This window comes from Serpula lacrymans, assembly GCF_000218685.1.
Source record: "Serpula lacrymans var. lacrymans S7.9 unplaced genomic scaffold SERLAscaffold_1, whole genome shotgun sequence".
NCBI classification, from domain to species: domain Eukaryota; kingdom Fungi; phylum Basidiomycota; class Agaricomycetes; order Boletales; family Serpulaceae; genus Serpula; species Serpula lacrymans.
The window spans coordinates 1,060,340-1,075,556 of NW_006763290.1; the positions used below are offsets into that span (position 1 = coordinate 1,060,340).

Here is a 15,217-nt window from a genome sequence, read left to right on the forward strand (position 1 = left end):
AACTACAAGTCTCTTACGCAGTGGAGCTGGTCACATGGGCTGCACCCTATAACATCATCAGCTGTGGATCTTTAGATCAAACAGATGATGTAGCAGAAGCATCAGGAAAAACCATTTCACTATATAGCTGGGTATGTTCCTATAGCTGCTATGATAGCTATTAAATTCCTATTATAGCCAATAAATCACCATCAGGAAAAATGGGGGTAGCTATATAGAGCTCTATAGCACTATAAGTACTCATAAAGCTGTTATAGTGGTCGAACCTGTTATAGAACCTCTGCCATCTATAGAGCCTCATATAGCTCTATAAATGCTCTTATAGATGTTGGAAATTGTTGTGTGGCTGATAAAAAAAAATCAACACAGACAGGACTTGAACTCTCAACCTGCTAGTCAGCTCTTGGGTGACTAAGCAACCTATAGCCACACATCACATTTATCCACTACACCATAAAGGCTTATAAAATATATTATACAGGTGTTATATATTGACCTTTTATGGACTTAGATTATTTTTTTACTATATTATAACTATGACCTTTACAGCTATAGGAGCTATGTAGGCTGCTATAGGCTATAAGAGCCCTTATAGTACCTTGCCTATAATAATATACTTGACTCCAAACACTTCTGGCCTCTTTCTATTATTGAACAAGTTTATTAGATTATTCCAGAGTTTGAGGGATTTAAACATTTCTCCCCTTGGTTAAAATTTTGCCTACTACTGTGCTATAAGAGCTATAAGAGCTATGATTGCACTGATAGTACTATAGTTTCTATGAATGTGTTTATATATATAGGTGGTAGCTATATAGCACTATATAGCAAAAGGGTTTTTCCTGATGTTTATGTGAAACCTTATAGTTACTATGTCAGCTATACTAGCTATACCAGCTCATTTATGTCTATGAGAACCTTTTTCTGATACTAATAATGATAGAATTAATATTCACCAAATAGTTTGGTATGCATACAAACTAGCCCAATTATTTAATAGAAATCTATCACAAACGTCCAAAGCATTTTCTGTACCCCAGTGAGCAGGCACTTGATCTTTTCCAAACAAAGGCAACAAGTGGCAGCCTTGTTGTATACTGCTCAATGGTACTATAGAAGCTGGTGGAGTACCATCAGCTCTAAGTGCAGGTTTTGTAACCACATACATCATATGTGCTGGATCTGCACTACCTTTCAACTTGGTGTACCATTCAATGTACGCTAATAGAATTTTGGGCCAATGTTTTGGTATATCAACAGAACCACCATGAAAAATTGCAGGGAGCTTGAATATTACTTTAACTCTTCCAACACATGTACCTATGTCATGAAACATTAATTCACAACTTGAAACTGATTATGAAATTAGAGGAAAATATTACCAGCAACACCTGTTGACTCTGCTTCTAATGAGTCTAATACGACAACATTATCAAACTGTGGAGCAATTCCTTTGGACCTAGGTCTTGCTTTGATGACTTCATACTTTACACTTGCACTTGCACTAGCATCATCTCCAAGGTGAATTGGAGTGAGTTTGAAACTAGTGAATACATCAAGTCAATCAAATGGGAGATTTGCAATATTGACTTGATTCCTGGACATATAACCTGGCTAACCATGCATTAGGCGATTCAGAAACTCCTTGATATCACGTATGAAGCCATGACATTGGTGGTTTTGTTGAATTAATTGAAGGGGTTGTTGTGGAAGAGGAGGTATTTTGGCTATTTTAATACCTAAGCCAGATAGATTCTGGAGAATATCTTGCTGACATAAAACTGGTCTATTTTGTAAAGACAATTGATAGCATTTAAGCCATGCAGCTCTTTCTTGTCTTGTTAGCCAGGTGGTTATTTGTGGATGCTCATTCCTATAATTTGATGCTCTCCATGCATTCTTGGCCATGTCTATGTGGAAACATTCAAACATTTCTGTGTTGTAGTTATTTGTAGCCCCAAACCAGCAAATAGAGTCAACATAGAGAGTGGAATTTAGGAATATTCAAATTTTCTCTAACACCCAGAGTGACAAAAATTGCTTTGTTTTGATGAAATGTTTTGAGAGCATCTGATAGATATCCAAGGGTTGTATCACTGTGTGTGGGGTACTGAGCAATGTATATGAAGTCCAAGATTGATCTAATTGTAATAATTGCCTGCTTGGGTAGTTTTTCTACAAGGCATCCTAAAAGTACCTTGGCCATATCTTTTCTTTTGCCTCCAGATATCTGAGAAAGAGCCAATAAGCCATTTTTGAAATGCTTTGATCCATATGCAGGAGGTAAAGTGCGTATTCTTGCATCCAGTTCCTCTGTACCCATAAGATCTTGGTACCATGAGACAATATGTTTGATGACACCTTGATATAACTGATGCAAGACATTGGGGGTAATGCAAAGATGAATATCACAGTAGGGAAATCTTTCCCAAAATGGCCTGTAAACACCTCCAGATATATGTTTATCCATACATTGATCAAAAAATTCTCTCCTTGAGTTCGAAGATGAGGCTTGATTAATGACAGAGAGAGTCCAGTCAGACGTCATAGGTTCCCCAGCTGCTTTATTTTCAAGGTCTGTTGCTGGACGCCTGCACTTGGGACATGTTCCATACTTTGAGCAAGTCACCAGACATTGCTCTGGATAGTTGGCGACATAGCAAGCAAGAATAGCGTGAATTTTTCTCACTGCACCATCTCCACCTGTAACCTCCATTCCTTTACGTCCAGCCTCAATAAGTGGCTCCAAAATCATCCGTACTGAGGCATGGAAAAGTCTTTGAACACGTGCTGTCTTTTCCTTTGTCGTCAAGCCTTTTTTCACCAATTTATTGACAGACAGATATCCAATAAGTACACAAGTGTGCTGAGAGGGTTTGCGTCTAATAGAGCTGGGTATATTGCCTAGTGTAAGATACACTGGATATGCAGACTTGTTGCCTGAGAACTGAGTCAACTGAGTTTTGTCTGTCGCTATTATAACAGGAGATACGATCATCCCTGTTGCTGTTTGTGAATATTCTTGAGGGTTTATAGACTATGTCTGTTGCATGTGCTGAATTGCCCAACAAAGACGCAATGGCTTGTAAGGGGTCTCTATATTGTATAAGGTGTATTTCTTCTGGAGGATCATCAAAGTGTAGATATTTTGAGTGCCATTTGGCCCTTTCAGGAATTTTGGAGTTGATAATTTTTAGAAGGCTTCTGCTATTTTGATAAGAAAGGCCCAGTCTCTGGGAAAGCTGGTGCAAAGGTTGGAGGTCAGTTGACATAAAACATGAATTAAAGTGTGGAAGTGTCACTCACTTCAAGAATTGCCAGTTATCTGTCAAGAGATTTCTGGCCAACCCCCTCCTGCAATGCCCAATGTGCAAATTTCCAGTCTAATTCTGTGGAAAATGGAGCCCATCTATTATCAGGAAGATCAATGTCCATCTCATCGTCATCTTGATGGAACTGGTGAAAACTCTCCCTCCATTTATTATGAGCATCCAGATCCACCCTTATAACCTTGCCAGCATTCTCATTTTGTTCCACTACTCTTTCATCATCATCATCATTGTCATCCAGATTAAAGTGCAGGGAGTGGGGGTGACGTGAACTGCCAGCCTGCATCTCTGGGTCAGGGTTCAAGTTATACTGGGTGTTGCCTTGCATTGCAGGATCATTTAGGAAATTGTTAAATGGTTCTTGTAAGCTGTTGAGGAATATATCTTCTGACCCATCTGAGTCATAGTCTTCTTGGTTGTAAACATTTTCATCCAAGTTGACTTCATCAAACACTACTTGTTCAGGGCCTAGATTGTCTGCCTCAAGTTCTCTTCTCTTTACTTTCCTATACCAAGCACGCATCACTGACATTGATAGGTAAGCCATGACACCTTGTGGTGTTTTCAAAAGTTTTCCACATGCAGGACATGTGCAATCAACCATACTGGGTACATGTGCCGTTTTCTCCTTGAACCTAAACTACACCATACACATCCAGTCAGTTTATGAAATAATAACACCAGTTAATATGAAATTGATACCTTTGACTATCTAGGACCTGTTTGTAAATATGCTGTGAAGACGCAACACCTCAATCTACACCAGGAATATCCCAAATTGGAAATATGTAGTGGTAAAACATAGAATTTGCTTGTTCTAATACAAAGAGAAGTTATACATGCATATACATGCTTAAGTACAATATCGTTTACAAGCGCAGAGTACAAGAACAAGAAAAGTAATACATATAATGTTGTCCATGTCCGTTTTTCACTTCCTCCTTGTGACATTGTTGCTGAAGCTACCTACACCCAATTTCTGTCGAACAAGCCGACCCACTTCTTCTTCAGAGTGAAAAGGACTCCTTCTCCTAGCTGCCTTAGCACGACTTCGGGGGGCATTACAATGATCCTGAAAATGTCTATGTGCCAGATCAGCTACAGATTCATGAAAAGCCTGAAGAAAATCGTCAAAATCCAGCTGGATATCAAAGACTGAGAGATTGATAGAAGATATCTCTTTAGGCAATACTTGGGGGTGCAAATGGGGAGTAGGTAGAGTAGTGGTGGGTGTGCGTGAATGGGTACCACTCTGAAGAGGACGACCAGTGCAGTTTGCTATCAAATCCTGGGTAGCAACCTCTAGCGCTGCCATCTGAGCAGCTGCACTTTCAGCTTCTAGGTTAGCAACAGTCTGAAGCGCACTTCTCATAATCTTCTCCATCTCCAAAATTGACCTGGTAATAACACAATTGAAAACTTCATTGAGTTTGTATTTCTGGGCTTGAGTGGGATAGAGTTAGCCCACATCTATATTAGGTATCACCCTCTGTATGTATGTTATATTAGTCAAAGAAGGTAGTGATCAAGAGGGGACCCACCAGTACTATGGGCGTAGGAAGATCCCGTGCATAGCCCTCCTTCTCTACAACCTTTGGGTCCTTTTCATACAGGTACATATCCACCACAAATCTACCCGCCCATGTTACACCGTCAGCTGTCCTCAGAGGGCCATATTTGATATTGTCATCCTTTTATAAGTTGTACCAATACTGCATGTTGACGCGTTCAGCGTACCCATATTGGGGCTTTGCATATTTGTGGGACTTGTAGAATTTGACCACTAGAGTGCCAACAAGGTGGGGGAGCTCCTCCCAGTACTTTTTCACCTTCTGGGTGACGTCCCCAAGTGACTGGGAATGGGAGACCTCGACAATGAACAAGTCCTGCCACTCAGTGCTAGGATTGAGGCTTTGGAACTTGATGGCTAAGTTGGGTACAGTGGTGATTTGACCTCGCCGGAGGAACTTGGATGTATTAGAACTCAACTTGAACTTCCAATCTGACCGTCTGATAAAGCCTGACAGTTCCCCCTGTAAAAGTTCACTGAGGCACTCAATGAAAACTTCATGTACAGGAGTAGGCATGCTCAGTTGCAAGATGCCTTTCACATGGTCATACCTATATCTGGAAGTAAGGACATAAGTACAGTATATTCACTCACAAAAAAGCATACCTTAGAGTGCTGTATTCACTTTCTCTGAGCTTGTCCACAAACTTAGGGAAACTTGATGGTTCAATATAGAATTGCTAGGGGGAAAAATCAGATCAGGAATGTAGCCAGACAATGATTTCTCACCTGGACATATACGTCCGGAGAATTATACTTCCTAACAATTTGCTCAATGATGGGCTGGACTTGATCCTCAGATATAGTGATTGGTGCAGTATGGATGGACATTGAAAGAGTGGATGTTGATAATGATTCAAAAGATAATAAGCGGAGAGCCACCCACATCCACAGTTGGACGTGTGCAGTCGCATTGTTCCATGCAGTGTGAGAAAGGGGACAACAGCTGATCTCTTTTCTCGCACTGCATGGAATCAACAGGTTGCTATTGTGAAAAGCCAATAATCACTATGAGAAAAATAGTAAGTCTCTGTTCATTCCACCTCAGTATCAGCACTCACCTCATATGATTGCAATAGTGAATACCCAATGAGCTGTGAGAGAATGGACAGTCTGACCGTCCATTCTTTCATGGCTCATTGGGTGATCTAATCTTATCTACGCTGGAACAACAATACTGGACCGTGTGAGAATGGACAGTCTGACCGTCCATTCTCGCATGGTCCAGCAGATTGCTGATTTGACATTATCAGCATTGCAACACCTTATGATATTGTTGTGTAACCAAGCCTGACCTGAGGTCAGGCTGACATACATTTTCCCACAGTATTTGTAGTATACTGAAGATGTACAGATTTACTATTTTGGCACTACAGGTCAAGATCCTCGCTCGGATACTGGGTCAGCAACCACTGCCAACAGAGCTGATGGATTTTCATGCCCAACTGGTGGGTATCCCAAGCACACTCACTCCTGCTGACCTCTCTGCACTGCTAGACAAAGTGGCTCTATCCTCAATGGTTCCATTGTCCCTCTCTGACAGCCTGCCTTCTGTCACCATGCATCAAGACCTAACAACATCATCCCCAGCCCACTCTGGTGAAGAGGTATGTTGGCTCTCCCCTCCTAATGCCGATGTTACTGACTATTGTTTCTCCACAGCAAACTCAAGCTGACGAGTCCAAATTGCAGACCAATCAATCTCTGCAACAATCTCTGACAGTGATACGCTCATAAAGACGCCAACTACGTCAACACCCATATGCTGCTGCAGCTCCTACTCCTACTCTTGCACGTCAATCTTGTTGATCTCCATCTCCTACATGTTGACAACCTGCTCCTGCCCCTGCTCCAGCTCCTGCATGTTGACGGCCTTGTCCAAGGGGTGGAGTTGCTGTCCAGCAATCTCTGTGGCAAGCAGTCAACAACCCTGCTATTAGGATCAACTCGGCCGTTGACACTTTAATAGCACAACTTGCGGCTGCACATGAAGACTCATCAATGTTCAACTCAGGAGAGTGGGCGCACTCTGTCAACTCCCTGTTAACCTCTGTTACGTCCACCAATGACTACCTGGACAAGTCTTTGGCTTCTGTTGTGGCGCGCTGTTGGCGCATGACCAGTAAAGACATAGGTGTCAACTTTTTGCTGATGATCAGCTACATCCAGCTCGTTGCCAAGATCTCCCTCAGCCCAAGCCGTCTAAGAAACAGTTTGAGCAATGGCATGCTATGGGCTGCAAGTTTGCAGCCATATTAGCCGGTGGTAAGATCACCTTTGTCCGTATTAAGCCATACTTACAGATCTATGTAGGATCTATCTATGCCCTTGTTTTGGTTGCAGGCTTGAACTTATGGGTTCAACTTGGTGAAATGGATGGAACAATGCCATGAGAGATAGTCAATGTTTTTAGGTGGCCAGTTGAATGTAAGTGTACTACTTTTTACTGCATGTATCCTAACTAAACAATGTCATGCAGCTACTGTTAGTGGACAGCTGGTGATTAGTAGAATCATCCCAACTATTTCTAGCTTATGCCAAAACCTGCCACTGAACATGAACTGCATGTTCGCACCTGGCGTGCTCAGTTATTATGGCCTTCCTGCTAATATTGATTGCAAACATTTTGAGGCTTCTGATCAAATTTTTAAGGCTATCTGGTTCAAGTACATTACAATTATTTGATTCTAACAGCTTCTGATTTTTTTTTGGTTTTTTTGTAGTACTTTCCAACTCTTGGATCATTGTCTAGATTGTTGGGGAGTCTGTATGCATACTATAGACATAGCTCATGTACCCATACATAATCATGGTCAGGTTATCTTAGGTGTAGGTACAACATCTTTAGTACACTTCCTGACTCCCTTATCCGATCTTGACAACATCCTGCCTCATTCTCAACCACCATCACCATCATTACCACCAGTTGTCCTCCCTGAAATGTATGTGGTTAGCACAACATTCCAGAATATGGCTGAAGGCAATCGCCAATACTCTGCACCACGGGATCCTGGCGCTAACTACGAGTGGACCGAATCAGAAAGAGAAAAGGCTAGTCGAGCCATCAAGGTCACAAATGTGGAGGACCTGACGGCCAAGGTATGTTATTATCATGTATGTAGTATACACAATCTCAATGCTAAATATTTGTTCTTAGATACAGAAACATTATGATGGGGGTGTTCGTACAAACCCCTCAGCATACTTGTATATACCATGCTCAATAGTTCCCTCTATCCCTCTTCTCTTGAAAAACAGCGATGATTCACTCATTTTATTTTTATACAGCTCTATGCCAGAATCAATCCGCACCACTCTCCTGCCTTACTTCCAGTCCTGCCTAGGCTCCACCACATCTCTACATCATGTAGACTCGGCTGTTAAAGGTGAAGGCTTCACGTTTCAAGCTCTACATTTTTCTTGGTACAACCGCCATTGTACAAAAGTGAGTTCTTTTTTTTTTCCATTTACAAACTATACTGAATCAATAAAGGGAAATGACGCACCGAAGAATATTCCCCCTTGGATGATGAGGAGAAAGTATGCCTAGAGGACAAATTCTTTGCAGCTTGTCCCCTATACATCCAAGGAGATTCAAGATCATGCTAACATTTACCAGAAACTTAAAACTGTATTTGCTGATCTCTTTGAATGGATAAATGAAATGGTGAGTGACATTGTTTCTGATTGATTTGCAGGATAATCTGCTGATACCATTGATGTAGCTTGCTACTTATCTACCTGCCAAATATTTGGTACTCAGACAACATGCTGAGTCACTCCCTGGTAACAATGCCTCTGCTGTTTGCCCATTCTTAGGTCTTGTGGTCAATATCAATGTTTCAACCAAGGCTCACAGGGATGCCAAGGACAAACTCTTTTGTCTAGTCATACCACTGGGTAAGCATGAAGGGGGAGAGCTTTGTCTTGTTGAGCCTGGCCTGGTGTTGCAGATGAGAGAGGGGGATATTGTACTCTTTTGCTCATGTGATATAACTCATTTTAACTTGCACTTTAGAGGGCAGAGGGGCTCAATTGTCTTGCAAACTGACAAGGAGATGTATGATTGGAGGAATAGGCAAAATGGATGGGCTGGTCATTCTTCTTTACATTGACAACCATATACTTTGTACTGCATTTTGTCTTTTTGACCTTGATACTCTTAGACGTTTACCAATTGTTTGATCCAGAGTTTGTCACTAATAATACTAGTGTATATTTGTTTGTTGTATCACCTTTGAGAAGAAAGTTGAAAGGTATGAGGGATGAAATGTTCCACTGTTTGCTAATTCCTCATTTTCTATATCTTTTACCTCTGTCTCTGTCTACTATTTTGGTGATGGCTGCTAGCACAAGATCTGGACAGAACAAAACTCAGGGGAGTAAGTCAAAGAAGCCTTTAACTAAATATTCCAGGGCTCAAAGGACATCAAACTCTTCCAATGGGCTTACACAAGATGAAGAAATCTTATACAGCCAACTGATGAAGAAGTTGCAAGCATCTTGAAAGGATGCAAATGCTGACAGGCTAGTAGGTGAGTCATTTAATATGTATTATGTATCATGTCCATTACATAGTACACTTCCCAGATATTCGTCAGAAAGCAGCTCACATGGTGGATGCTGAGGATGATGAGGAAGAAGGAGACTTAGATAGGCCTGACATTGATAGTGAAGATGAACCTCTTCATAAGAGGGCCAGAAATAGCATGGAAGAGGAACTAGAAGATGAAGATGAAGATGCTCTAATGCAGACCTTTAGATGCTTGACAGGCAAGTAACTCAATCTTAGCTATAAGCTTTACTAATGCATCATCAGAAGAAGAAAGCTCACAGCAAGTTACTCCCTCACCTTTATTGACCCAGGAGTTGGACAATCCTTGCTACGAACAAATGGTCTCATCATTGCATACCAATGTGAGTTTTACCTTTTTTTTCTAGTTCACTGATCCACATATACAGATACAGATTACTGCATCACCAGCTGAAAGTGTCTGGTTGATCAACGTTAACCGTAAAATGAATAGCAATAGTTCTCCTTCATTAACACCTTCCAGAGATTCCAAGGTAAGTGTGCAATAAGTTTAAAGATTATGAGGCTTATATTCTACACAGGCCATCATCACTAGCTTTAGTCCTACCAGCTCCAGGCTGGCTAAAGCAGGACATTCTCAAATGTGTGTCATTCTTTCTACTGTGAAAGGCTTCCCAGGTACTGATGAACAAGATGAACTTGTTTGGAATGCAATCATCAAAGTTGCCAGTTCTTCTTCACTATTCAAGACTACCATAGTAGATTTGGAGAATGCAAGGAACAAGCAGAAAAAAGGTAGAATTGTCGATTATGTGAGTGAGAACAATGTTTTTAATATTACTAATATTAAAATTTTAAACAGGTGTGGGCGGCTGCAGCTCAGCTTAGAGGTGAAGTCAAACAAAAGGCTAGGATACTCATTCTCTCAGAATACACCCTCAAAAACAAGCTCTCAGAGGAAGTACATACTATAGGGGAGTGGTTGTTGAGTAGTAGAAAAGGTGTCTTTACATTTGGTGGTTTGGATGTTTTTGTAAGTGTTCATATCTACTCTTCTTAAACATTTTATGACTATGTATATCAGACTTAATTCATATGATAAGCAAAAACCTTTTGGACATCACATCATCAAGCTACTACTTCAGATTCAGTGGTTTCATAAAAAGGGGGAGGGTGTCCGCTATCCAAGTGACTTCAAAGACTCACCTTTACCATTAATTGCCTTGACTGTTACAGCTGTGAGTTTGTAATGTAATATACATGAATTTTCCTCACTCTATATTTCACAGATCAAAAACTGTCTTCATGAACTTGCAAAAGGTGTTCACACCACCTTGAATTTCTCTGAACAGGTCTACAGGCCCAGGTAAATTCAATATCCACTCTACGTCAACCTTTATTCATAAGTGTTTATTAGATATTTATATTATCTGTCCAGGTTAGAAGAGCTACAAAGGAAAACTCCTAGGTGGTTTTTGCAGTTTTGTAAAAACACTTACAACAATATTCTGTGAGTAGCCTACCAAATTATTTTAGAACAACACTCATAAGCATTACATTACACATAGTCAACAGTGTGATTTACAGTGCTTGAATGCACAAGAGGACAACTGGGAGGATGAGGTTGATTTTGTAGTGCTTGAAGATTCAGCATCCTTATAATTGTTGATATATGCATGTCATTGTATGGTATCAGGAATATACTTTGATAGATTCCCCGCATATGATCTCCAGCCAGGATGCTATAATAATAGTAAACAAAACTGAGAAAATTTGAAAACTATGATAAGCTTGTGGAACATATATAATATGACCATTCTGAAATAACCATTGATGGTTGTTATATCTATTATATTCTATGAGAGCAACCATAGTAGAGATGGATTGTATATATCACAGAAGTGATACTATAGCTGGTATAGCAAACATCTCAAAATATCCCTGCTATATAGAGCTATATAATAGGGACTTGTCTAGGCATACTATAGCTACTATTTTCCCTATATAGCACTATGACAGCTATGATAGCTATAAAAGGAAACTAGGTTTTTCCTGATGAAGCTTGTCTGCTTTGGCCTTGCTAAAAATGCTTCCATAATTGTGGTATTTGGAGGGGACAGAGGACAGATCCATGACTTTTGGAGCAAGAGAGGAGGCCTGGAGTTGGGATAATTATAATTGCATAGTAAACTGGGTTTATCCTTCAAGTTTACAAGCCTGATGAAAGGTGATTGTGTTTACAATGGATACATTCAGAGATGTGGGGTCAGATGTATCACAACACAATGGGATCCGCACCCGTGTACAGTGATTCTGGACCTTCTGGGCATGCAACCAATCAGTATGCTTTCCAAGTATGCCTTGGTAGCTTAATTGGTAAAGCACCAGACCATGAAAGCTGGAGTCCCAGGTTCAAGCCCTGGCCAATACATGTTTTCTCATACTATAAACAAATGTCATAATTTGTCAAGATGTTGGAGTTGATGTCAGTTTGGCATTCACTGCAGTCAATCTCAGGTGCCTGGCTCCTAGCTTGAAACTGCTATGTGACTAAGAGCCTTGTTTACCTTGGGACATTGCTGTGGGATATCCCCAAGTATGGGACATCATCTGTGATCATCTAATAGTGGTCCCATCTTAATATCAAGAAAGTCAAACCCACATATAATGTACTATAGTCCATGTCACATTTTAATTGCTTAAGACTTTAACAAAGCTGGGTTAATAATTTAATATTTCAACAACTATCTTTGTCACATTATATGATATATGATTGTCTCCACTCTCAACTGCCCATACAAATAGGGACAGAATCTTGTGTGCATGGTCCAAAATACTCCATCACTGAGCCCAGGAGGGTTTAGGGTAGGCATATCAGCCTTATTTATCTATTTTTAGTAAGATATTATGTATTAATTTTAGGATTAAATCTAAGGTGCTGCAATTATGCTCTTATAATTGTAGCATCTACCACATCACCTACATACAAATTAATTTATTAAAAAATTCAATCACACATTTACCCCTCAAAAACTACCATGTACAATCTTCAACCCCTGTAAATACCTGGATTTTACTTTATTTTGATTTTCACAAGATGCAGTTGTGTTTTTCAAATTTTCAAAATCCACTGGGATACCCCAACCCAAGAGATTCTGTGTGATATCCCATTTATTGTGTGGGACATCCCAACTGTGATGTGGGATTTCCCCATGACTATATGGGATATCCCACCACCTGTGATATAGGATGTCCCCTTTATTATGTGGGACATTCTGAGAAGTACAAGGGACAAACCCAGCATATTGTAAAGGGCACATTATAAGGAATGTCCCAAAAATCATATGGTTTGTGTTGAAGCTACAGGGGAGATTTCAGATGCTCATATGTAGCACATCTCAAACACTGTTTTGAATGAGATGATCTCTGCAAATTCAAATTTGAAGGAATTATTGTCAATATCTGCTGGGCTTAATGTGCATTGACAGAGATGGCGACCAGCTTATTTTATGTGGATGTGTGTTACAATACACAATTTTTGGACCTTTGATTTTCATTCTCCACTCTAACTTTCTTTCGTAGTTTTCACACACTGTGCCATGCGGCACTTTCCATTATGTTCAAACTCCACTTTCTTGCACTGCACTGCTTTTCTTTATTCTTAGCTACAAGTCTCTCATGCAGTGGAGCTGGTCACATGGGCTGTGCCCTATGACATCATCAGCCACTACCTTCATCAACTGTATAGTCCTTCACTCACCCCTCTCTGCCTGTCTTCATTGTGTGCCAGAGTATGCAAACTTTGGTTGTTACATTAGGACTCGCTCTTTTACTCTCTTGCACTTCGTGCAAACCTGGACCACAGGGTTGAGTGGAACCTTTTGAGCAGTAATACTTTGGTTTCAGATGGTGTTGAGCTTTTGCTAGCCACAGAAACAAAGTGTGTGCCCAAATCCTGCAGGTGAGCTCCTCAACACAAGGTACTAGAAAGATTGAATCAAACATTACACGGCCCCCAGTGGTAAGGGGAGTACTATAGCTCAGCAGTAGTGCAGAACTATTGTTGATTAGATCTACATACAAAACTTTTTCTTCACGTTCCTTTGACCAGGCCGGGCACTTGCCTCCACCAGTTGGAGAAGGGTTGAGTCTAGACCTGATGTCCAAACACCTATGCTTTGTTGAACCCACAGGGATCAACCAATCAACCAAGGGATTCAGAAAAAAGTGCTGAAGACTACAACAGAGTGAGTCTGCAGATGAGTATGCAGGTCTGCAAATGAATCTGCAGAGTCCGCACTTTTGAGTCTCAATGAAGCAAATATGTCACAGCAAGTTGTGGTCTTGCTGGAAAGGCAATAATACAAGTGTGGGAGTGATAATATGAGTTGAGGATGAATATAGTGGAGAATACGGCACTGGAATGACTCCTGAGAGTCCGCATTTTGGGTCTATACAAGCAAAATGTCACAATAAGCTCGGTACTTTGTTGGAAATTTGTTTATATAGCTGTGGGATATCTACAACGATTCTGAAGCGACTATGGTGACTTATTCAGATGAATTCTGAGTATATGGGGGATCAAAAGATGGTATTCCTTCCTTTTGGAAGTACAGTTTTATACCAGTACCAAAAAGAAAATTGCACAAATAGTGTAAAAGATATGAAAACCAATGGGAGAAACAGAAAGTGTCCATATGAAAATATAAGAAAAAGCAAGTCATATCCTGCTAGTCCGATGTCCAGACCAGTTCCATACCATGAGGGACAACTCCTATAATCGATAGAAGGAAAGGGGTAGTTGATCTGTGAACAATTGTAATGCTCTGGAGTCTTGCATGTGCGTGGAGTGCTGAGTTAGCTTCTCATCTGATGAGTCCAAAGTCCAAAAAGTGCGGACCTTATGCATCCGCAAATGTGGACTCTATGTACCCATAAACGCGGGCTCTAGGTGTCCACAAACATGAACTCTGTGGACTGTATGAAAGTGCTGATCAAAGTGCAGATGGAAGTAGATGGAAGCGCTGTGGCGCCAAGGCAACTAGGGAATAATTAGACTAAAAAGTGCGGATTGAGGGAGCCCGACTTGCGGATTAGATTTCCCACGGGTGCAGACTGTGTGAAAGTGCGGATTAACGGGTTCAAACTACTGTCTATGTGCATTGTCCTTGTGTAAGATTGTTTGCCGTGCTTGATGCAAACCAAATGGGGTCCAAAATGCAGCTTGTGCGGACTCTATCCATTGGCAGTGTGGGTGAAGCAGGCTGTACAATAAATTGAGCATAGAATGTGTGGGCTGAATGACATATGATGAAGGAGGGGGCCGGATAGGAATGGTATTGGGAGTAAAAAAGTGATGGTAATGCGGACCCAGCCACAATAATAACTCTACAGTGTTTGCCAATAATTTTCAAATAGTGACAGCAGTACTGTCAAGACTCAAAGGACCTGTGGTGGGTTGATACACCCAAGGTAGACTCCCAGAGTGTTACACTGCCAATTACTGGCCTACCTGGGACAATCTCAAAGAAGAGATCAAAAAATATTTCAAACCCCAAGCTGAGTGTGACTGGGCACATCAGCAAATCTGATCCTTCAAACAAGGAAACATGAGGACAGATGATTTTGTAACACGGTTTCTGGCCCTCTCCATCCAAGGGGGTCTAGATAATGAACACACAGTGAAGCTGCTAGAATGCAATATGGAACCCCACATTACAGAACAGCTTTATCTGCAGGATATGAGAAACAAGAACCTCTTGTAAGCAGCAGAAGAGGTTTGCA

General features: G+C 40.8%; 3 protein-coding genes across 3 annotated transcripts; 1 reads left to right on the forward strand and 2 right to left on the reverse strand.

Moving 5' to 3' along the window:
* Positions 1-3,321: 3,321 nt before the first annotated feature.
* On the reverse strand, positions 3,322-3,861 carry SERLADRAFT_431812 (uncharacterized protein; the record flags this gene model as incomplete). The annotated part of the gene is made up of 1 exon (XM_007312126.1): positions 3,322-3,861. The coding sequence occupies one exon, from the start codon at positions 3,859-3,861 to the stop codon at positions 3,322-3,324; it is 540 nt and encodes a 179-aa protein (XP_007312188.1).
* A 399-nt stretch (positions 3,862-4,260) lies between these two features.
* On the reverse strand, positions 4,261-5,730 carry SERLADRAFT_431813 (uncharacterized protein; the record flags this gene model as incomplete). Its single annotated transcript, XM_007312127.1, has 4 exons — positions 4,261-4,726; positions 5,067-5,450; positions 5,506-5,579; positions 5,629-5,730. The coding sequence occupies 4 exons, from the start codon at positions 5,728-5,730 to the stop codon at positions 4,261-4,263; spliced, it is 1,026 nt and encodes a 341-aa protein (XP_007312189.1).
* A 1,170-nt stretch (positions 5,731-6,900) lies between these two features.
* Positions 6,901-11,095, forward strand: SERLADRAFT_404538 (uncharacterized protein; the record flags this gene model as incomplete). Its single annotated transcript, XM_007312128.1, has 21 exons — positions 6,901-7,033; positions 7,069-7,164; positions 7,379-7,565; positions 7,623-7,666; positions 7,733-7,998; positions 8,057-8,106; positions 8,188-8,344; positions 8,468-8,566; positions 8,625-8,799; positions 9,066-9,155; positions 9,250-9,281; positions 9,410-9,434; positions 9,478-9,676; positions 9,719-9,816; positions 9,884-9,966; positions 10,015-10,245; positions 10,296-10,466; positions 10,537-10,671; positions 10,723-10,799; positions 10,872-10,943; positions 11,002-11,095. 21 exons carry the CDS (start codon positions 6,901-6,903, stop codon positions 11,093-11,095), a joined length of 2,514 nt encoding a protein of 837 aa, XP_007312190.1.
* Between the last annotated feature and the right edge of the window lie 4,122 nt (positions 11,096-15,217).